The sequence below is a fragment of the Cetorhinus maximus genome, chromosome 1, assembly GCF_964194155.1.
Source record: "Cetorhinus maximus chromosome 1, sCetMax3.hap1.1, whole genome shotgun sequence".
Lineage (NCBI taxonomy): Eukaryota > Metazoa > Chordata > Chondrichthyes > Lamniformes > Cetorhinidae > Cetorhinus > Cetorhinus maximus.
The window spans coordinates 122,180,229-122,205,158 of NC_135879.1; the positions used below are offsets into that span (position 1 = coordinate 122,180,229).

The following is a 24,930-nucleotide window of genomic DNA, read 5'->3' on the forward strand; positions in this document are numbered from 1 at the left end:
TCAACTAGGTTGAACAATGTTCAGTAAAGATATCTTTAAATTTTAGAGGAATTAAAAAAAACCGTATTTTACTTTGACATATCATTCATGACCGTAATAATAACCAACAGAATTTGATTATGTTTACTATATTACTAAATTCTCATTGACACCTCTTCATTGATAGAGACAAACAGAACTCAGAACGTGGACAGAATTTGAAATTGGCATGTGCCATTTACATGATTAAGTAATGGAACTGAATTGTTTTGGTTATAAATGGCAAGTGACAAAATGTACATAATTATTCATTTCTGTAACTTTTTAACTCTGTTCCTTGCCCGGGTGCGGATGCCACTTAGGACACCTAGGGATGATCCTGCGTAATCAGAATGGGGATCAATCCTGTGATTGGAAGTGGGGTGATTGGGAAGGCTGGGGAGGGAAGTTGGCAATTGGGTTTGGGGGAGATTAGCATGCAGGGTTGTTGGGGAGAGAGGCAGGTGATTGGGGCTGGGGAAGCCAATGGCTTCCTTGAGGGGCCTGGGCAGAGTGCTGCTGCTCCTCCTGGCCCACAATCAATGCTGATTGGAGCTCCTGGCTCCACAAGCTCAGTGTCCCTCAGTGTCCCTTTCACTGCTGAGTTTTCTGACACCCGGGAAACCGTGCAACAAAAGTAATATTTCAATTGGCTCTCAATTGCAACACGTGAGCCTGATTTAAACATGACAAGACATTGGGATGCCCCAATACCTGCCACCATAAAAAAGGCATTGAATGTGTTGGGGTCACATTCTCCCTATTTAATTATTTAACCTCCCCCACTGACCCTCTCCTACCCAATCGTGGGGACGGGGTTAATATCAAGGCCTTAGCTTCTCAGTAATATTGTTCTCAAGTGTAGTTTTAGACACACATACAGCACACACACACACATACAGCACACACACACACGGACTCTGGATTTAGTCAGCATAGCAGGATATTACCTTACAAATCAAGGCATCTAATCAAGTAGCATTACCATTTGCTATGGTTATTTAAAGTGTTCATGATCTATTAATCATTTTAGTAATTGAAAAAAAAATTGCCAATATGATTATTTTGTAACAGACAAAATTTTGAGGTGTCCAAGTGGGCAGTGCTAGGCAAGAAAATCCAAACTGTAAAAATTATCATTTGCATCTGCTTTTGCAGAAATATATTACATGACATAGAAATTATATTGGAGTATAGAAATAAATTCATCAAATTCGGTTTGTTTTTTATTTTGTGGATTTCTTATCTCTGAATGCATATAAATCTTTGCTTTGAAGTAGAGTATATGGACAAAGTTTACTGACTGCAGTGGAACTTGTGGCAAATACTTAACAGCTGTTGTAATGAAGCAAAAGTTTATACATTTTCTAAACCTGATTGTAATCCCATTGATCACATCATAGAATGATACAGCACAGAGGAGGCCAGTTGGCCCATTATGCTGGTGCTGGCTCTTTGGTAGAGGTATTCACTGAATCACACTTCAGTGCTCTTTCCCTACAGCTCTGTAGATTGTTTCTCTTCGAGTATTTATCGACTTCTCTTTTGAGTGTTACTATTGAACTTTCTTGCTCTATTCTTTCAGGCAATGCATTTCAGATCACAACAATCACCTTAAATCCGTGTCCTCTGGCTAACAACCCCTCTGTCACTGGAAACAATTTCTCCTTTTTTACTCTCTCAAAACCCTTCATGGTATGGAATACTTCAATCTCTTAGGGCCATAACTTCTGAGCTCCAGGGCGTTGTATCTGGGGAGTGCCCCAAAGATGCACTGGGGAACCCACCCTGGAAGTTCCCAGATAAGGTTAGCATGGCAATTGCCTGGGAGGTGTAAAAGATGCCCTGCACTGGGAACTATCTGAAAACATGATTTCGATTGCAAACTTTGGATGGTTCTGACTGTATTTCATCATTAGTTACCCAGAAGCAGTTAGAAGAATTAAACCAATTCTACCTTAGGCATAACTATTGTACAGTTCCACACTCACTGCCCTCCTCCCCACCCCCTGGAACTCCCCCCACACCCCTATATCCCCACGGGACATCCTCCACCCTCCGACTATCCACCACCCCTCATGGGACTCACCCCACCTCTCCCCACACCCACCCCACCCCCCCTGCGAATACATTCCCCTCCATGAGACTACCCTTCCCACCCTTGCGGCACTTCCCCCAAACCCAAGGTATTCCTGACGGGAACACCACAACCCAGGCATTCCCCACCCCCACTCCGCACGGGTCTTCCCCCCGACCAGGCCCCACTCTACCACATCCTCCTCCTGCCAACCACCCAGCTGCCGCCAGGCCCAAATACTGATCACTTTTCCCCCACCCCACAGCTGCCACAGCAAGACCCTGACTCTCATCCATATAACCTCCCACAACTGCCCCCCTCCAACAACAAGGTCCCACCCCGACACATGAACCCCGCCACCTCCTTATCCTACCCACTTACCTTAAGTACTTACCTTCGCCATGGCTAGGGCCAAAAAAAATGGGACATGGCTTCCTTACCTGCGACTCTACAACCCTTGACATGAGGCTCCAGGGACGCGCTGCACTGCCCAGATCTCACCCAGCCTGAGTCTGAAGGTCGGGTGAGATAGGATCACCTCAATTTCAAGGAAAAAGCTTTCGGCTTTCAAGCAGAGTGGCAATTGGAAGTGGCCCTTAATTTTATTTACTCTTAAGGAGAATAATCCCAGCTTCTCGAGTCTTTGAACAGGGATGTCCCTCATCCCTGGTATAATTCTAGTAAATCTATTCTGCACCCTCTCCAATGCCTTGGCATCCTTCCAAAAATGTAGTGCCCAGAATTTAACAGAATTATCTCGCTAAGGCCTAACCAGTGTTCTATAAAACTTTAGCATAATTTTCTTGCTCTTTTACTCTAATCCTTCATTAATGAAGCTAAGTTCCTATATGCCATTTTAACAACCTGGCAACTTGTCCTGCCATTTTCAAAGGCTTGTGTGCATACATCTCTGAGTCTCTCTGTTCCTACACTACCTTTAAAATTGTACCATATAATTTATATTGCCTTTCCTCATGCTCCTACCAATATGAATCACTTTACACCAATCTGTGTTAAATTTTATCAACCAATTGTCTAGCCATTTCACCAGTCTGTTTGTCCTGGAACCTATTACTATCCTCTTCGTTGTTAACTGGGCAAAATTTTACAGCCCGTCACGTCGGCGGGATGTTCCAGTCCTACCGAAGTCAGTGGACTTTTGAACGACTGGTCACATTTCCTGGCCATGCCCCTGCGTGATGGGGCCATAAAATTCCGCTGTATTCCTGAGTTCCATGTCATCTGCAAACTTTGAAATTATGCCCTGTACACCCAAGTCTAGGTAGTTAATACACATTAAAAAGAGTTGTGGTAATAATACCGATCACTGGAGCCACCATTGCACACCTACCTCCTGCCTGAAAAACAAGTGTTCACTAGTAATCCCTGCTTTCTGCCCCTTAGCCAATTTTATACTCTTTTTGAGGAAAAATCAAATTAACAAATGGTCCAATTAGCAAACTACCATATTAAATTAAAGCGATAGCCCCTTAAAGGGACACTGTAACAAAAGGCAAAACCTTAAAAGGAAACTTATCAAAATCAAACGTAAAGGTGGTTTTGGAGGCTCCAGCCCCTGCGGTGCCTCTCAAGCCTTTGCCTGCTTCATTTACAGCCATGCATTGAAAAAGCAGGAAGCACTATTGAGATTCGGACTTAAGATTGCCTGCCTACCAAATAGGGACTTGAACCAGCGGCAAACTAAAACAAAGGTAATGGTGATCATTTATGGATTGCAACTGAACAGAACTAGCGTCGTGCTTGCTTTAAGACGAGGTGCATTGTTCAGCCAATTTTATATCCACACAGCCACTGCCCATTACTAATGGTGACTTGTAATTACCTTTCATCCATCTGGCTTACTAATGTACTTAATGGAAAAAAGATTCCTTAACGCAGTTTGGCCTATATGTGACATCTGACTCACAGCAAACTGGTTGAGTCTGAAATAGCCTAGCAGGCCAATCAGTTGTACCAAACCACTATGCTAAAGTAACTTTCAGCGCATGGACTTCACTTGTTTAAGAAAGTGGCCCACCACCACCTTCTCAAGTTTCAGGGAAATTAGAGTCGGGCAATAAATGATGATCCTGCCAATGATGCCCGCATTCCATGATTGAGTAAAAATGAAACAGAATTGAAAAGAGGGAACAATGTATCCAGTGGCAGTATGAGAGAAGTAGAATTGATGGAATGCATGAAAAAAATGTTGACCATATTTGATTTATGAATTGGTTTTTACACCTGGAAAGTTATTCTGATCACTTAATTTCTACTGTATTTTACTATCATATGTATCTCTTGTACCTTGCCCTTTGCTCTTTCTTGTCTCTTTCCCTTAAGTTCTTTTCCCCCCATCACTTGATGCTCTCCCTTTTTAATTTTTCTCCCGAAGATGGCAAATCGATCTGGGGTATGATTTGCTGAGCATTAGTGATTTTATACAAGTGGCAGTTCTGTATGCATGAATCAGGCCTTTACCAACCTGATGGTTATCATGAACAAGCATGGCCATATTCTCACTGGAAGTCCGTGCACAGGTGCTTCCAGGTGATCAAGAATGGGAACCCCGTCCAAAGTTTCCCCTTCTTATCTGAAGGACTTTAACATACTTACCATTACTTACCTTTCATAGTCATTCTAACATAGTCTGTTGGAGTTCACTATAATATTTGAGACCTAAAAGATGCAACCACCAGCAATAGCTTCGCTCTGTGTGTATTATATTAAATGGCTCAAAGTTCAAAAGCTAGAACGTAACAAATGATTTAGTAAAACTTGAAACATTTCACATTTATTGATGCACAAGGGTTGCTTTCTTTAAAATACAATCTTGCTGTGAAGGTTTGGTAATTTTATTGCCAACATGGTATGCTTTCCTGAAGTAAGAAACAGAAGATGCTGGAAATTACTCAGCAATCTGGCAGCATCTGTGCATGCATTACTGTCTGGGTCTAATAAAAGCCACTTTTACAAATTTTGATATACAGGGGTTTAACTTAGTCATCGTGATAAATTATTACTACTTCCATTTCAACAAGCAATAATGAGGTACTTGATCTATGGGGCCCAATTTTAACCCATTCAAAACCTATTCACTTGTGCATGAGTTAAAATCACACACCATGCTTGCGGATATGTATTGGAAACTATAGTGCTAATGTTCCGAATGCATACTTAAGGCATGGAATCTTTCTGGCTGGGACAGAATATGTGGAAGTTGAAGGTACATCCCCCATAATTTTCTACCCATTGAAGTGAATGGATAAAAAATTATGGGGACAGACTTGCAATGTGTCAAAATTTGCTCCTGGTGGATAGGGCTGTGTATTACAAGCACTCTTTTGGATAACTAGCCCTTAACACTAAAGTTATGCAGGGGCTAAGTTGTTTCTTTGGTGGAATAACCTATAAAATTAATGGCTGATCTCTTTGGAATTTAATCAACGTCTGTGACCAAACAAGGATAAAAACAGGAATGGACCATTATACCTCCTGCAGTCAATAAAGTGTCAAAAGGTCCACAAATGATACACGCTTGTTTTGCATCACGTAATGATCTCAAATGAATGACAAAAAGAAGGTGGAGCACAATTAAAGCAAAAAGTCCACAGGACAACAAAGAAGCCATCAAAGCACTGAATCAAAAAAAACTTTGTTGGCCTGAATACATGATCGTCAAAAACAACCATGAGGGAATTAGTATGTCATCAGAGTCTGAAAAGTCTGGTAAGTTCGAAATACAGTGTTTCTTTTAAAAACAATCTCCCTGAGCAGTACACATAGTTTGAAAGCATAGTACATTATGTCTACTTTAATCATCTTGCTAATTTGCGTTTGTAAAATAATTAATTCACTGGAATAATATTCTCTGTCCATATTAATAAGTTGCAGTTGAAATATTTAAATCATTCTATGCCTCTCTGGCATCTGCAGAAATCCTTCTGCATTTCCATTGCAAGTTAAGTTCAAATCATTAATGAATCAAAATCTTTAATGTCTCCACAGATGAGTCATCTTCATCCAGATGTGCTGCATCTGTCCATGAGGCTATAAGCACAGAAGGATATTGAGACCACAGGCAAGGGAAAACCAATATCAATCATCGATATTGTACTACCCAGGGTCACTGTACTGAAAATCGTTGGAGAGATCTTTCTTATGTTGCTCCATAGGACCTTCAGGACTCCACCTTGATCCTCCACAGGGCCTTCACTGGAGCACACAATAGAAGTTGGGAATAACATCAGTCATTAGCCCAGGGCTTGCTGGAGGAGGGTATGCCATGCTGCCATGACCGTGTGCAGCCTGCTAAATCCCAATGTACACTGAATTATTACCCAGCATAATATTATACATTGATGATATTCACAGGTAAGCTTCTAGTCAGTTTATTCAACAATTTGGTGCCAAAACAGTAACCCTTCTCCAGGCTAACGTAAGATATTACCTGTCACAGTTGTATAGAATTCTCTGATAGCTTTCCATCAAGATTCTGGGGCTAACATTCAGTTTTTTGTTGCTGAGTTGGGTCTGATCCAAATTATCACCCTGTGTGTTAGTTTGAGTGCTAGATGCTCTGAAAGCCAACTGTCGGTACTTTGCACATTGGAGAACAGAAGTGCACAAATCATGCTAAACAGTCATACAATTATAAATTATATTGTTTCCCAGTCTTTCACAATCGTACTTATTGTTTCAGCATTAAAGTAGTATAGTGCTGCAAACATTGCACAAGAACTTCCACATTTTGTTACATTATCTTCTATTTATTTACAGTATTGTCTCAGGTTGTAAGAAAGATAGGTAGATCTATTATATATATATGTATATATATACTATGTATATATATATATATATATAAAACAGGTTTTACAGACTAAATCAGTGTTTACATGAAATGGGTTTCTGTTTCTTGAAGTAAAAACATTTATTTTTGATATATATCTCCAGTGTCATCTTTTCCCAACCATGCAAGTTTCCAGTCCCATTTTATGTGTGTAACAGAGCCTTCTGCATGTGCTTGTTCATTTTCCTGGGTGTGTAACCAAAGGTTCCAGGAATGTTCAGTTACATGCGACACTTAATTCTGTGTGTTCTTCTGTCATTAATAAATTCATGGAGACAGTATTTTGATGTCATCCACTTTTAACAAATAAATGTTTTCCTCGACATAAATGTTGCACTTGCATCATTTCCTTATTTGCTGTTCAACGTAATGCCTAATCAAATATATGCAAAGTGAGGCACAGCAATGTGCCAAAACTTGGTATTAGCACATGGTATCTCTACATGCATCAGTATTGATATGTGCACTTATGTTAATAGACATATTCAGTGAGGTATTTAAATATGAAGGTCTCCTCCAGTGGTTCACGTATATATGCTGTGGTACTGACCAGGCTGGTTCCATTAGTTCCATATTCTATGTCATTGTAAATCTCAGCCAGGTCAGCAGTTTGGATACAAACAATTAACTTCATTGTCTTCAGAACCAGGAGAGAAAAATCATCCAGATTTATATCCAGTGACTATCACTTAAGTTGTGTTGAAATCAGATGAGGCTCGGGATCAGCAGTAATACCATTTACATAAAGGCCTAACGCTGAAGAATAGCTGCTCAGGCAAAATACCAGAGGATTTCAGCAGCTATGGAAATGTCTGCCAGCATGGATCACTGCCTTTTGGAAAGGAAGAGAAAAAGCGCAGAAAATTACAAGGGCAAAGACTTGAATCATATTAACTTTAATCTGTTGGAGTAAATTAAACCCCGGTTGAAAGTGTGACTTGCAACATTGATTGAACATGCCAAGTAACTATTTGAAATTTGCAGCTTAACTTAATTGGATCTGCTTCCTCCCATAATTGACTTACCATTATTGCTGATATTTGTGAAGCAACTTTGACAGTACTTTTCATATGACAATATGTCTGTATAAAAACAACAGTTGAAATATTGCACTATGGACATCCTATGGACATGACAATGACTCACTTGATTCAAGTACAGACAGAACTTTCTTTCATTGTGTAGCCACATAGTGTATTTATCCACAGCTTTATGGGAAATGATTGGATCACACAATTTCTGTAATATCTTGAAAAGGGTTTGAATAAACACATTTTTCTTACAATAAAACCTCTGCCACTGTTCAATTTATTGCTTGATTCTGCAACCTTGAACCTTTGAACTATTTCTTCTGCTTGATTATTAATCTACTAATTGACTAGGAATTCAAACCTTGCTTCATGTAGTAACTTCTTACAATGGTATTTCAATTTGAAATGCATGAATCGGTATTTTCCTTTTATGGTTTCCCAATGTTTTAATGTTGAAAGAAGTACTTTGTTTCTGTTACAGTCTAAGTCGATTCAATGTTTTAGCCCCAAGCAGAATTAACCTTTCAGAGCCCTGAAATTTTATATTGTCACCTGTAAGAAACAAGGATGATTTATCCATAAAGAAGCAGTAATAACTGGATGCTTACGAGTGCTTGGGATTTCATGGCTATTAATTTTGAACTTTTGATTGCAATATTGTTTTACAAGCTCGGATGTTGCCAGGGCACTGGTGAGCTGTGACAGAAAGAGCTCCCGCAAGACAAGACACATTTATCACAGTGTGGTTTTTAAATACATGTTGGGGAATGCTGAGGAAACTGATAATACAGCTGGGGCAATTTCTCATTTTCAGATTCAATTGTAGTAAAGTCATGCCATTAGTAATGTGGTCACCTTTTTATGCAAGATACAAAGCAGTGGAATAATACGTGTGGAAAAAAATACCCACCCTTTTGCACTCAACATACTTTTAGTGCTTTGAAAATGAACTTAATATTTCAGGCACAACAAGCGGTGCTTTATATTTTAACACAACTTATTTTTGAATCACATTTTCATTCACCTTCACCATTTAGTAAAATCCTTAGTGCTGATTTTAACCTAGAGGGAATGAATGAGAATGATTAGGACACTTGTTTCACATCCTGCTTGCATTTACTCTGCAATGTAGAATAAAATAACATAAGGTGTAAAATATGCATCTTGCACAAACTTGTCTTGATCTTGCCAGTTGGGTTGGGTTAAATTTGACATCTTTACTTCTGTGTCACCAACCAGCTTATTTGTGCTTTTTTGTGAAAATGATGGTCTTGTGTGCTCATCAATGTTTTGAATTAGATAGATCTCTATGGTAAATGGTACAAATACAGTACAGTTTTGGACTTTTTAGATTCTTTTCACAGGATGTGGGTGTCTCTGGCTGGGCCAGCATTTATTGCCCTTCCCCAATTGCCTTTGAGAAGTTGGTGGTGAACTGCCATCTTGAACCACAGCTGTCCATGTGGTGTAGGTACACAGTGCTGTTAGGGAGGGAGTTCCAGAATTTTGATTCAGCGACAGTAATGGAATAGCAATATAGTTCCAAGTCAGGATGGTGCATGGCTTGGAGGGGACTTGCAGGTGGTTGTGTTCCCATGCATCTGCTGCCCTTGTCTTTCTAGGTGTTAAGAGGTTGTGGATTTGGAAGGTGCTGTTGAAGGAACCTTGGTGAGTTGCTGCAGTGCATCTGTAGGTGGTACACACTGCTGCCACTGTGCGTCGGTGGTGGAGGGAGTGGATGTTGAAGGTGGTGGATAGAGTGCGAATCAAGCGGGTTGCTTTGTCTTGGATGGTGTCGAGCATCTTGAGTGTTGTTGGAGCTGCACCCACCCAGGCAAGAGGAGAGTATTCCATCACACTCTTGACCTGTACCTTGTAGATGGTGGACAGGCTTTCGGGAGCCAAGAGGTGGGATTCAGCCATGGTAGTGGCATTGAATGTCAAGGGATTCATTGCAATGTTGGTGTGTAAAGAGGGAGACTGAACCGTTATCAGACTAATTTGCATAATTTTGGTGACTGCCAAGATTCAATGCTGAGAGTCGGGTAGAGAAGGTGGTGGTGGGTGGCTACTGAGCAACTGGCAGTGGGTGAGAAGATTTTTCTGAAGCCATTGGGAGAATTCATACTCTTTCCTGACCCACACAAATCAATGGCACTATTTTTTTATTGCCCCTTTCAGAGTAACTAACACTGATTCCTATAAGGGCAGTTGATAGGCTATGTCCACCTTTTTTTCTTTCATGGGTGCCGCTGACAAGGCCAGCATTTGTTGCCCATCCCTAATTGCCTGATCAATTCATGAGGGCAGTTAAGAGTCAAATGTAGGCCAGACCAGGTAAGGATGGCAGATTTCCTTCACTAAGCACATTAGTGAATCAGTTGGATTGTTACGACAACCAATGATAGTTTCATAGTCACCATTACTGAGACTGGCTTTATAATTATAGATTTATTAACTGGGTTCAAATCCCACCATAGCAGCTTGGGTCTGATTACTAGTCCAGTGACATTACCACTACACCACTGTTTCCCCCACTACCACTGGTGCTAAATAACAGATAGATTTTAAAATAAATTGACTGCCAAAAGATGCCATTTTCAGTGTGAATAGGGCGTTAGGCAATCAAAAATACCCTGCCCTCTTCACTGTATGGGCAGTGCTACTCACTGAAGTGTCAACTTCACTTGGTTGGTAGCATTCTTATCTCAGAGTTAGGTTGTGTGTTCAAGCCCTACTCTTAATCTAGTATAATCTAAGATGATGCTATGTGTGATACTGAGATAGTGCTGCTTTATTGGAGGTACTATGTCTAGGGGCCATTTTAAGTTGCTTGTTCTTGTGGACATAACAAATACCATTACACAATTTGATGAAAAGCAAAAGTTTTGCTGGTGTTCCCCCTTCAACCAACATTACCAGAAAAAAAGATTGTTTGACTATAATTTGTGCAACCTTGCTCTGCACATACTAGTACCTACATTACAATAGTGACTGCACTTCAAAAGTAATCTATTAATTTTAACACATTTTGAGACATCCTGAAAATATGATAAAATGTTACAAAAATGTAACTTCTTTATTTGAAAATATTACATTAGGAGGATTTTACTCAAATGTTTTCATGATAGGAATGCATTTTTTTTTACAATCCACTTGCTTTTTCTGTTCTTATGATATGTTCTGATTTGCATCAGATTCTTTAGGATCTGAAAGATAAACAGCAATAGGGACAAATTCCTGCAGTCACTTTGGATTTTTAACATTGGAAAATTGCGCACTTCACTCTGCTTTCAAGAAAGTTGTGAGAAGGAAAGCAAGGAATTATAGGCCAGTTAACTTAACATCTGTTGTTGGGGAATTCCTAGAATCTTTAAGTAAGGAACACCTTGGACATTTTCAGCTGATCAGGGAGAGTCAGTGTGGATTTGTAAAAGGTGTGTCATGCTTGTTGTATCTGATTGAATTTTTTGAAGAGGTGACTAAGTGTTGGACGGGAATGTCTATGAATGTATTTACATGGACCTCCAGAAGACATTTAATAAAGTTCCTTATAAATCCATCATAAGAGCCATGTTATCTAAAGTTGAAGCTCATTGATTTGAAAACAAATCATTGACCTGGTTAAGAAGCTGGTGGAAGCAGACAGAGGATAGTTATAATGTACAGATACTCTAATTGTCAGGATGTGACTGCTGGTATCCTTTGAGGATCGTGTTGGAGCCTCAGTTTTAATGATTTAGATGATGGAATATGAAGCCACATATCCTAATTTGCTGACATCACAAAGATAGGTGGTATTGTAAATTGTGTAAATGGAAGCGTTAAATTACAAAGAGGTACTGATCAATTAAGTGAATGGGTAAAATTGTGTCAAATGGATTTCAGTGAGGTCACCCACCTTGGACCTAAAAAAGATAGAATAGCTTATTTTCTAAATCAAAGCTAGAAACGGTGGATGTCCAAAGAGAAGAGGAGCACGGGATATGGATCATTAAACTGTCATGAACAGGTAATCATGGAGGCCGATGGAATATTGCCCATTATACATAGATGAGTAGAATACAAGGAGGTTGAAGTCATACTTTAGCTATAAAAAAACTCTGGTGAGACCACACCTGGAGTACAGTGATCAGTCTGGGTACTGCACCTGAGGAAGGCTGTATTGGTCTTGGAGGGAAAACAATGCAGATTTACTAGAATGATGCCTGCACTCAAAGGTTGAAGTTACAGGGAGAAATTAAGCAACCTAGGGTCATATTCCCTGGAATTTAGATGGTTATGGGTTGATTTGCTCAAAGTTTTCAATATATTAAGGGCAACATATAGGATAGATCTATGTTCACTAGTTGTGGAGCCTAGGCCTAGGAGGCACAGTCAAAAAATTAGAGCCAGAACTTTCAGGAGCGAAGTTAGGAAACACTTATTCATGTGAAGGATGGTAGAAATTTTGGAACTCTCTTCTGCAAACAACAATTGGTGCTGGATTTATTGTTAATTTGAAAATTGAGCTTGATAGATTTTTGTGAGCCAAAGGTATTAAGGGTAATGAGACAAAGGCAGTTGTATGGAGATTTAGGGAGTTGGATCACAGATCAGTCCTGATTTCATTGTATGGCAGAACAGGTTTGAGGGGCCAAATTGGTTACTCCTGTTCCTTTGTTTCTATCACAAAAGATAGCAAAATTGTAACCAAAGTAAATGATTTGGAATGTTTTCCTAATTTTGTTAAAAATAGCGAATGTAAGAAATCTTTCTGAACTGTTTCCAATGGGATAAAAATTCTGATCCACTACCCAGTCATGCAGCCTGTTCCTGGAGCACATATTTCACTCCGAGTCGACAAGTTTCCATCTATTAACTTAAAAAAGATGAAAAATTGCTGGCTGGGAAAATACAATTCTGTGATATGCCCATGAGTGAAGCATCAGAATTTTATCCAACTTCACTAATAGATAGAGAACAGATCTTCTGTAATGTGTCTAACTTCATACTTCCTTAGTGTAAAGTCAGCACCAAATGGCCTTAATATTTCTCTTGAACATTGTACCATTTTACCTATATAAGTTATCATCGTTTGTATTTTGTATGTTATCAGGAACATCTGGCATCTGAAATTCTTAAACATTCCTAAAGATCGATTGATTGCCTACTAGTTGATTACTCCTGTATTCCAAAGTGTAATGAGTTAATCAAGACAATGACATGATGATTATTGTATACCAAAGATTATTGCTTGAATTTAAATGCAAGTACCTCTTCCAGTTTTTGGACAGTTGCAACTCCAGTTTTTTAAAAAATTCTTTCGTTGGATGTGAGCTTTGCTGGCCAGACCTGCACTTGTTCTCCATTCCGAATTGCCGTTGAGAAGGTTCCAGTTTGATTATATTCCTGAGCTCTTGTTAATTACCTCACCCACTACTAATTGACAACAATTTTCATTTCAGAGAACATTAGAAGCAAATCATTTAAGTTTATCATAAATGATCCACTAAGCATGGAGTCAGGATTTCAAGGACTGAATTTTACAGTACCTCGTGGGTGTGTTTGAGGCCCGGGGACACGTAAAATAGAACGGGTGGCTAGCCCATTGTTTTCTGCAGACCCCAGAGCTGTTCCAAAAATATGGTGGGCAGGTAAGGCATCTGCCAGCCTGCCCGCCCACCCTTAGGCCTAATTCTGCCTCTGTGCTGTAATATGGCAGGCAGGAGGAGGCAGAGGAGAGTGGGCAGGCTATTTTCTCACCAACACTGGAGAGAAGGGGAGGGCAGGTGGAGGAATACCTCCTTTGGCAGTTGCCCTGTCTGCATTGGGGGCACCCCTTCCCAGGATGTTAATCCACCTCCTCTGTGCTTTTTCCCTTAACTTCCAAATCCTCACACCCACTCTCCTCACTCCCTCCCCACGGTCCCCGATCCTTTCCTGTCCAAAAAACACAGACTTACCAGAGTCTGGTATCCATGTTGTCTTCTTCCTGGGGATTGAGTATAATCCCAGCAGTGTCTGCTACTGAGTGCTAGCGCTGCTGGGACTACTCAGCTGCCGGCCAGTCGGATTTACTGGCAGTTGTTTAGGGTAGGTCTTCCTGTCCCTGATGTCCCACAATTACCTTGTTACGGCCACTGCAAGCGTACTGTCGTTATGGAGCACCTTTTTTGAAGTTGGTCAACTGGCGACCGACTTTTCTACTGGAGGTGAGCAATACGCACCTCCTCCCCCTTAAAATTCAGACCCAAGACTTTAAATGTAAGCTAACGTGGGGATGGGGTGTGTGACATTGGGGTTAGAAATCATCTAATAAGTGTGTCATCTAGTTAGTCGTCATGTGTCTCATGAAACTTTTCACCATGATATTTTGGAATTTGAATCAATGGTTTGACTATCTTGCCCACGTCCTAGAAGATCGTGTCTGGCATTCCTTCATTCTCTTACTTTTTAGTAACAATGAAAAAACTTGATTGATTTCCCCTGTAACAGTTCAGAAGGGCAAAGTGAATATTAGTTTATGTCAACAGTTTTCAAGCAAGACATTTTTAAAAATCTTTTTGCAAGTCAACCAGTAAAGGTATCTCTGGTGCCTGCTGCCTCCAGAGACAGTTTGGGGGCAGCCATGGAGGCAAGTGTTGCAGCATGCTGGTTAAAAGGCTAGCCTCGGGTTCTCTGAGACTTCAGCCCAGCTTCATAGCCCTCACTCTCATTCACCCCCATTCCCCTCCATGCCACATCACACCCCCATGCCACCTCAATAGCTACTCACCCAGTATTCACAATGGGCAGACCTCGGGCCATGTGGAGGTGAAAAAGCATTACATTTTTAACAATTTAACAGATCTCATTCATTAACACTTGATACAGAAAAAAACTCTCATTCAAGAAACCCAGTCAAAGATTTTAAATCTCCTCAAATAATCAATCTGTTATATAAAAAAAAACTTCTATTCAGTAATCACATTAAAGACAATGTTTAATTACCTCTTGAAACATTCAATCTCTGAACTTGGTCCCCCTGCTGAGCTGGGGGGGACATCCATTCGGAAATGTCAACTATAATGTCTATTGTAACTGCAGGAGTAGTTAGTAATATTTTTTCCTCAGCTATCAATGCACCCCAGAAGCGTGTCTTTTTTTACTCTAACACCTGCAGCCTAGCTTTTTTTCATTTTTAAAGGGCTGAGATTTAAATAACCCCAGATCATGACACTTAAAAGACCTTATCCACCCTTCAAGAGTATTTATATTTCCTCCATAAATTTGTGACTCCCACACTGCAGGTTAAAGCCCTTGGAACAATGAAAACGGGGTCTGTTTAAACTGAGCACTATTTTCAAATGGCTCCGTAGATTTGTGTTTCACAACCCGCCTCCTTTCCCTTACTGGCAAAACTTGTATCAGCCAGAAATGAGGACAGGGCTTCCGTATCCTGGTCCCACCTGCCATCATTAAAGGCCTCTGGAGTCATCTCGACTTGTGAAAATCTAGCCTGTTAAATTGATACATGGGACTGGATTTTCAACGTGCGGTTGAAAATGGTTAGGAACTCGACACCTGAATGAATTCTGGGTCTTAACCCTGTGCCCGACCTTTGCTGTAATTGTAACAATCTTCAAATGTAAATGGCGTAATTGGCCAGAAGGTGGGAGCTGCCTGCCTGATGCCAGTGGCAATGGCAGGCAACAGCCATCTTGGCGTTTAGCAGGCAGCTCCTCGAGGTGGAACGTGGTTGCAAATGGTCATGGATGAGACAGGTAGGAGCAGTACTCTTGCTGGCATTCGTTGGACCCAGCAAGTTATTTGAACAGCGCAGCAAACCTGACAGCAGTGCATAGGGGTTGCCAGGGTGAGTTTTCAAAGTCTCCTTCTGTTTCAGACTGGCCCCTCAAAAAGCTCCTTAGAAAGCCTACCGGGCCGTTATTTGGAGGTGAGCGCATTCCATGTTCTGCCCCTTCACCACACGCCTGTCCCCCGCCATGGCCAATTGAAAATTCAAGACTGTCCTGCAGGGGTCAGGATTCTGACACAACATCCAGTACTGCGACTTTCAAAGGCCAGCTGCCCAAACAGACCCCTGGCCCTGCGGCCCTGGCCTTTGAATCTATTTTCATGGCAGAAGACACAAAAATATGTTCCTGAAATAGTGGGGAACCAGGGTTTCAGTGAGAATGAGGTACTTAAAGTAATTAGTATCAGTAAAGAAATAGTACTAGAGAAACGACTGGAACTAAAAGTTGGCAAACCCTCTGGCTCTGATGACTGACATCCTAGTGTTTTAAAAGAGGTGGTGGATACATTTGCTTCAAACTGCCAGAATTTCCTAGATTTTAGACTGATTCCAAAGGATTGGAAGGTAGCAAATATAACCCCGCTATTCAAGAAAGAGGGAGAAAGAAAACATTGGAACTATAGGCCAGTTAATTTGACATCAGCAGTAGGAAAAATGCTAGAATCTATTATTAGGGACATAGTATTGGGAACTTAGAAAATCACACTATGATTGGGCAGAGTCGAGGCGAATTTATGGGAGATTGTGTTTGAGAACTTTGAAATAATCAGTTTTAGATTCATGCTGGAATTTTGTTGTGTATTTCTTGCAGCTCTCCATCTGACTGGTGCAGTGATACATTGTTGCTTTTGTACATTGCTGTAGTGCAGAGTGAGTAATGTGACATCCTGGATATTTATGTATAAGTGTATAGAACAATATAGCTACTAACTCATATTGAAATAATACAACACGGTATGATCAGCACATTCCAAAAAAGACAAATTCAAGTGTGTCTAATTTTTTAGTTACTTGCATGCAATTACTGAGAAGTTGATTAACCTTTTTGCATCAGTATTGCTGCTAGTGTGTAAGGAAATTGTGATTTTACTTGCACCTTAAACACTCTGTTTTGTAGTTAGAATATTACAGACACAGGCCCTGAAGTTATTTTGTGTGATGCTAGCAGACAAACATTTAACATGTTTGTCTGAACTTCTGTATTATTTTAGTGGAGTTGTGCATTCTTTTATTTTAAATGGGGTAACACCAATAATGATATGAAAAGAGCAGATTTAATTACATAATTTCAAGGCCATAAACTCGTCATGTGATCTTTTTCAACAAATGCAAAACGGTAGTAGCAAGAACAAAAATAGCTCTGTTTATCAGGGAATGCTAACCCTTTTGCAAAAAGAGTAATTAAATGTTTGTGCGCTGTTATTGAATGCACAAACATATATGATTACAAGGATAAAAATAGCTTGTTTCAATTAACACTTGGCTTACAGCAACAGCTTATAAGAATGCCCTGTCTAAAATCAGCTGAAATTGGACAGAATTATGTAATTGAAACTCTCTTGGTATCAATCAGCCCTCATTAACTATCTTAACAGCACCAGTTTGATAAAAACAGCTGGGCCATGCTTGAGAAAAGGCATGAAGTGTAGGTTACTATTACCCTTTACCACGGTTCAATAGCATATGTCCCAAAATGAGATTAACAGTGTGCAAGACAGGCTGCTGAAAATTCAAAATCCATCCATCAAACCACAGGGAAGATGACTGCCACACTCCAGTGGCAATGCAAGTAGAAAACTGAAACATATCACATCATCATCTTCATTGTAAATAATAATAGAACAATGAGTGCCAGACTTGGTCCCAAAGGATCCAAATTCAAAGTGTGTTGTACCCTCAGTGATGTGCATGTTCTTGACAAATAGGGAGCAAAATATGACATTTGAATTCCTTTCAGAGTTGGAAAAAGATACTAGTGTTAGATGATATAAGAACCCTGTGTGTTTTATCAAGGACACAATATTTATGACTGTGATTAAGTTCACTCTAAATAATTTCCTTGGTACTTACAGTCACAATGCAATTACAGAAGATTTGTAGAAGTAAGCAGAACGGAAGTTGGCACATATAATTACAATGAATAGTATGCACGTTTGGTATGATAGATTCTTGTTGATAGCCATGGTTATGCTTTCTTGCATTTCTGAAACTGAACTGTGTTTGCACAGAATGTGGCCAATTACATCCAATTTGCCTTAAAATAATATTAGTGTATGCACCATAGCAATGGTTGCTCTTTAATGAAAATTAATACCCAGTTGATTTTGCTTCGTAAGGACAGTTGGAGCATATCTTGGCCATTGGTTCATTTTTCTTAAAACCTGATTAAAGTGGAAAGGGACGAGTTTTCCATTTCCTGTTAGTTTTGGTTTTAGCCCTTCTGTGTCACAGTCTTAGGCTGTTTTAAGTGAGGCCACCTGTTGGTTAATGCTTGCTATAAACACCTACAAAATGAAGTGAACACTTAACACAACAGGTGCTGTTACACTGAGGGTGGATCTCCTCAGATTTTCTTCAGCTCTGCCCCACCACATCTACTTGAAGTTATAAGGAGAGAGTCTGGGGAATTTCACCCCAGTACTTTAAAAAAAAAGGTGATACCTGTGTTTTAAACATTCATAGAAGGTAAATGGTTAGAAATTAGCTCCATTGATTGTTGCAATTTTTTTTGATTTTGTCATTTTGATTTTGTGTTAGAATGTAAAACGGGCAGTAGCAAATTGGCAGACCATTTTGTACCACTCAATTTTTATTTCCATTGATGTCAGTGGAAATAGAAATCAGGAGAGATGGAAAATATGCTGCTGATAATAGTTTTACATTATTACATAAAGTAAAAATTACCCTCAAATCTTATTTTTATCATACATAAACAAATGTATGAAGAGTATCAGTGATCGTAGGCAATACCAGGTGCAGTCTTTTGAATTAACTTTGTAAATAAGAACAATCTGTAGATATTAGATAAATGCATTTTGAAGATACTAAGACTGACTTTGACTGCAGACACCGTGTACAGAGTGTCAGTCTCAGCTATGTTTAGATTTCAAATCACTGTCAGACTGTAATTTATCCATCAGCGATTCCCAAAGTACAAGATTTGCAATTTGCAAGCATTTGTTCTGCAGCTATCTGAACAACCTCTTTAACAGTAGTTGTTATGTTGAACTATTGGAATCCCTTTCCTTTAAACAATTTCCCTCTCTCATTATATTTAGTTTCCCCAGACTATGTATTAATTTTGGCTGAAAGCGAGTTTGTTGATGGCTTTCTCACAGGCCATTGCCAATATCTGTGCAACCTGACCATGAAGAATTTTGTGGGGTATAGGTTAATTGATCCCCTTTCCCCCCAATCTGACTTATACTCCATCGGTCTCTGCCCACCATTTCGAACAGCGGCCTGAATGAGAATAAGAGTTAAGCATCCTGATAAACATTCAAAAAAATTCTCCACTTTTTGGTATTACTTTGTAATATTTGTGACTCTTATCAACTTATTTTCATTTCTTAATGGCCTGAGCTTAGTTCAAGCTCTGGAGATGTTTAAACTGAATAATGTAAGAGTAGTTGTCCAACTTTGTGTTCCTGGCAGGGAACTTCATTTGTCAGAAGGAAACATTAGTAATTTGAGTAGAAATTGTGTCCGATTTTCTGACCATCAATTTAATTGGTGGAAAATTGTGTGGAATCAAAACTTAACTCCCAAAAGCAGGTGGTTTTGGATCTGGTTAGATGTTAACACAAAGCCTACCTAACTCACCTTCAAACTGCCCACTTCTGGGTTTATGGAGGCAGATCAAGGAGAGAAAGTCAGCTCGCTCCCAGGGGGGTGGGTTGTCCAATTAAATATTTGAATAAGGCTGGCAGTCTGTGATTTAACATGTTTTGCAGGTTTAACTGTGACTAGGCAGGCTTCTCAGGCTTAAGGAAACTTGGCAGCTAAAGGGAGATGAGGACAAAGAGCTTTGGGTTAGATGTTAGTGCCTTTCTTGGGCACCCAAGCTCCCCAACTAACTGCCCTACCCCCCTAATCAACCACATCAGACCACACCCCTTCTGCACTATGCACCTGTCCCTATGGGTGGACGACCAGAACCCCTTGGGGTCTGGGATCAAACTCCCTACCCCCTGCAGGGCCAAGAGTCAAATCAAACCCCCCCCCCCCCCCCCCCCCCCAAACCCCACCTCACTGGGATCAGACTTCCCTGAAGATCAGGGATCACAGCCGCCCAAGAACAGACCTCCCCCAAAGTCAGGGATCAGACACTACCCCACCCTCTCACACTCCCACGAGTTGCAACATGTGACAAAGCTGCCATTGTGGCCTGCTCTGGAATGTTCCCCACTCAACTAGAAGTCAAACCTGTGAATCAGGCTAACATCTGAGTGGTCGGCCGGTCAAAGCAAAAAAGCTAGCCATGTTATGCAGTCATAAAACTCCACAGCATGCAGGGAAATCTGGATTTCCTGACAGAAACTCTGCCCCGTCCCCTTCCCGCCGAAAGACGCAGCCCACCACAGTAACTTACTGATATATACTTCTGGGCTGGGAGGGGGGGGAGATGGGGGGAAGGCGGGGGGAGGACACATTGTAATTACAAAAACATAAGATTATGCCTTAGAAGGTGATTTGGAGATAGATACTGTATAGCACATTGGAACAACAATATATTGGCCCAAATTGCTGTGTCCAACATCGATCAGACAGAAAACTACCTACTTACCTGGTTACATTTAAAAAGGCCAGACTTCTGATCAGGATGCAGAAGAACCCCTTCAGTGCAGGAATCATTGCTGAGAGCAGTGAAGAGAGTCAGTGCAAAAGACACGTCCCCTTTTTATGGCAATAACTGCCATAAGATAAGTTTAAATGCCCAGTGTGAATGTTAGTGAATGGGTGAATGAGTGAGTGGATGAATGAATGAATGGGTAGGGTGGGTAGGTGGGTGAGGAAGTTGGGTAAGTGGGTCGGGTGGATGAGACAGGTGGGTAGGATGATAGAGTGGCAGGTGGGTAGGGTGGCAGGTGGGTGAGATGGCTGGGTGGTAGGATGGCAAGTGGTAGGGTGGCAGGTGGCTGAGTCGGAGACTTTGAGGGTCCCAGGGGCTGCAGAATTGCCAATCAGAAGTTCAAACTTCTCAGGCAATTCCCACGGAATTAACATGTCAGCACTTCTGCAGGGTCCTAATGCGCAATGCGGATCACACGTCTGGTCTCTGACAATCTGGAGACTGTAAGATCTGGACCATTGATTCTCAGAATGACAGGATGTGGTTTAAATCCTTCCAAATTTGAGTCAGGACTCTGTATCCAACTTCCAAGTGCAGCTCAGGCAACAGCAGAAGAGGCTATCTGAGGGAGTTAGAATACGCGTAAGCTTGAAAACTTGACAAGGGATGGAGAAAAGCAAGAAAAAAATAGAAGCTAACATAAGCTTAGAAACCGAACAAAAAAATGACCAATTATATACATATATATGTATATGCTTCAGTGAACAAGATTACAGTGTTAACTTCTTCTGCTGTTAACTTTGCCATTAATAATTTTCCTTGCCTTCTAAACATGTTTCACATAATGGCAAGTGATAATATGTACATGCTATGGCATTGTTGGACTCTCTCAGCTTGCTTCTGCACTAAATCTTAGGGCAGAATTTTGCCTTTGGTGGGGGTGCTCGGTGGAGCGGTTGAGAAGCTGACTGCCGCCCACGATTGGCACTGGACCGCGATTTCACGCCAATGGGCCAATTAAGGCCTGCCCAGCAGGAAACGCGAGCAGCAGCGCTGCCTGTGTGGGGGATAGGGGAGGAGGGCGAGCAGGCGGAGCGTGAACTTCGAGCATGTGCGCGAGTGAGCACTGCATAATCTCTCTGAGGCACGGAGCTGCTTCAGGGAAATGAAGAGACATGAGGAAAAAAAAAAGAAAAAAAAAGTAATGAAACATGCCCCCTCATATGACTCTGTCACATGAGCAGGGACATGTTATTAATGAAAAATTAAAGTTTTTATATTATTTTTATTTGCTTTTGGAAACCTCATCCCACCCGTGGATGAGGTTTCCAAAAAAATGGAAAGGCCGCTTGGCCTTTTTGCCTGCCCGCCAACCGTTAGGTTAGCCAGGCAGTGAAAAATTTAATTTAGTTGATTACTTAATGGTGTTAACAGGCCTTTAAATGGTTGATGGGCGCACTGCTGGCTCCGGTGCATGCCCACCAACCGAACTATCACGTGACTCGCACTGACGTCAGCACACTCGGCCGACGTCACTGCGTGTCATTTCATGCTCGGGTGGGTCGGGCGTGTGCCCGCCGACCAAGCAAAAATTTCTGCCCTTAATCTTTTGTGCAGATCGACTTGTTGAAATCGACACATTCAGAAAAGGTGGAAAGGTGGCATTAGATCCAGAAGAACTTTGATAGTGTTAGTTAGAAAAGGTTTGGAAATATAATAGTCAAAATGATTACTTTCATTTCTCCAATAACCATGCAGGATATATACAAAAATGATTAACAAACAGAAAAGCTGGGATTCTCTCCTTTGTTAGAACCCCACAAGCACCTTGGTAGTGACAGAAACTCTATCTGCCCCACTGTCCATCCTTTGATTCCAGTTGATTTTCTGAGGCATAAGTATTTTGAATATTTAAACAGGTTCTTTGTCTTCTGTTGAGAAACATATTGTGAATGAGTGGAGAATGGGTGTTGCAAACCTTGGACTTTTGGACTGTCCGAAAATAGAATTATAAGTTAAGAAACTGAGATCAATGATTAAGGTGCAAAAGATGATAAATAGATGGGATTTTTATGTCCCATCATTTAGATGTCATTACAAGACTCATACCTGTGATCCCCAATTGTAACTGATTTCTACCTTGAAAAGTTTCCATTTACAATTAAGTTCTGTTCCCCTTTCTCCACTGGCTGTAACTTTAACCTTAGTAGAGGCCCTTCTTGCTGTCACCATGATGTAACCATCAGAGATAAGATGAGTCTCTTTGCTAATTTCCCTATAATTGCAATCCCCTGAGTGGCACTCAAGAGCATGTCTCTGCTTAAGTGCCACATTCCTGACACATTGATATTAACGTGCATTGCCTTTTCATTCATTCTTCCAGAGTGATCCACTTCGCCACATAGCCTAGAGATTGACTATTAAAGTCATGAGGTGACAAAAAGACATTGGAGATTTTTCCAAAGGATTACTATCAGTCAGCAGTTATGTGAAAAATGCTTGCTTCAAAGTATGTTTAAATAATAAAAAAAGTAATCCTAGGAACTAGTTACTGGGAAACCAAAAGTCAATTAAATGTATAGTTATTTATAATTTAGAATTTTCTATCGAGCTTCATTAGAGAGGTTTGTGGCCTGGATTTTGTGATCAGCTGTGAAGCAAGGGTATTTGCTGCTGACCTCGAAGAAAGCTGCACATAAGGATCAAGTGATCTTTGTGTTATGGTTTTCTCCTTTCCTGACAGCTGTTTAAATCAGACGCTAAGTCAAGGGGATCTCCAGGAATGCAGAAGGAGCAATGTCAGTAAGCAGGGTAAGCGGCTGATCGCAATGAGGTATCCACATACAGCAAACCAGGGAATTAAAATCACTTAAGTCCTTCAGTTTTTAATTTAATTTTTCATATAGTGAAATAAATGTTTGTGTATTGCTGAAAAAAGAGACATCTGTTGAAACTTGTCACCTAGCACTCATCAGAACAGACTTGCAAGAATATCAGATTTCAAAGGGAACAACAATTTAGACTGCATGAGAAGAGGGTGCTGATTGGTTGACAAGTGAACTCTGATTGGTAGAGGCATTGACATGGAGAATGCACCAGCGAATAGTTAGCTGCCAAGCTTTGTACTACTGTGTTAAGTCCTTTATTCAAAAAGAGAGGGAGACAGAAAGCAGGAAACTATATGCCAGTTAGCCTAATACCTGTCATAAGGAAAATGGTAGAAGATATTGTTAAAAATGTTACAGCAGGGCACTTAGAAAAATTCAAGTCAATCTGGCAGAGTCAACATGGTTTCGTAAAAGGGAAATCATGTTTAACCAATTTATTGGAGTTCTTTGAAGGAGTCACATGTGCTGTGGATAAAGGGGAACCGGTGGATGTACTGTACTTACATTTCCAGAAGGCATTTGATAAAGTGCCACATCAAAAGTTATTGCAGAAAACAAAAGCTCATGGTGTAGGGGGTAACATGTTGGCATGGATAGAAGATTGGCTAGCTAATAGGAAGCAAAGAGTTGGCATAAATGGATCTTTTTCTGGTTGGCAGCATGTGACGAACGGTGTGCCAAAGGGGTCAGTGCTGGGGCCTCAATTTTTTATAATTTATGTAAATGACTTAGATGAAGGAACCGAAGGAATGGATGCTAAATTTGCTGATGACACAAGGATAGGTAGGAAAGTAAATTGTGAAGAGGACGTAAGGAGGCTACAAAGTGACATAGATAGGTTAAGTGAGTGGGCAAAGATCTGGCAAATGGAGTATAATGTGGGTAAATGTGAACTTGTTTATTTTGGCAGGAAAAATAAAAAAGAAGCTTGTTATCCAAATGGTGAGAGATTGCAGAGCTCTGAGATTCAGAGGGATCTGGATGTCCTAGTGCATGAATCACAAAAGTATGCAGGTATGCAAGGTACAGCAAGTAATTAGGAAAACTAATAGAATGTTATCATTTATTGTGAGGGGAATTGATTACAAAAGTAGGGAGGTTATGATTCAGTTGTACAGGGCATTGATGAGACCACATCTGGAGTATTGTGTACAGTATTGGTCTCCTGATTGAAAGAAAGATATAAATGCATTAGAAGTAGTTCAGAGAAGGTTTACTAGACTAATACCAGGAATGGGTGGGCTGTCTTATGAGGAAAGGTTGGACAGGTTAGGCTTGTGTCCACTGGAATTTAGAAGAGTAAGAGGCAGCTTAATTGAAACCTTTAAGATCCTGAGGGTCTTGACAGGATGGATGTGGAGAGGATGTTTCCTCTTGTGGGAGAATCTAGAACTAGGGGTCACTGTTTAAAAATAAGGGGTCACTCATTTAAGACGGATGAGGAGAAATTTTTTCTCTCTGAAGGTTGTGAGTCTTTGGAATTCTCTTCCTTAAA

The 24,930-nt window shown here is 40.6% G+C and overlaps 1 protein-coding gene across 4 annotated transcripts in view; it reads left to right on the forward strand.

The window, feature by feature from the left end:
* The window catches only part of pcdh7b (protocadherin 7b), a 493,666-nt gene that overhangs the window by 29,944 nt on the left and 438,792 nt on the right, over nt 1-24,930 (forward strand). Inside the window, exon 2 of one of the 4 annotated variants that reach the window (XM_078546032.1) lies at nt 6,104-8,234. The exons of the other annotated variants lie outside the window; for them this stretch is intronic. Coding sequence (XP_078402158.1) covers nt 6,104-6,151 — 48 coding nt within the window. The 3' untranslated portion in view covers nt 6,152-8,234. Of the gene's footprint in view, nt 1-6,103; nt 8,235-24,930 lie in introns of those variants that run through there. 4 annotated transcript variants of the gene reach the window in all.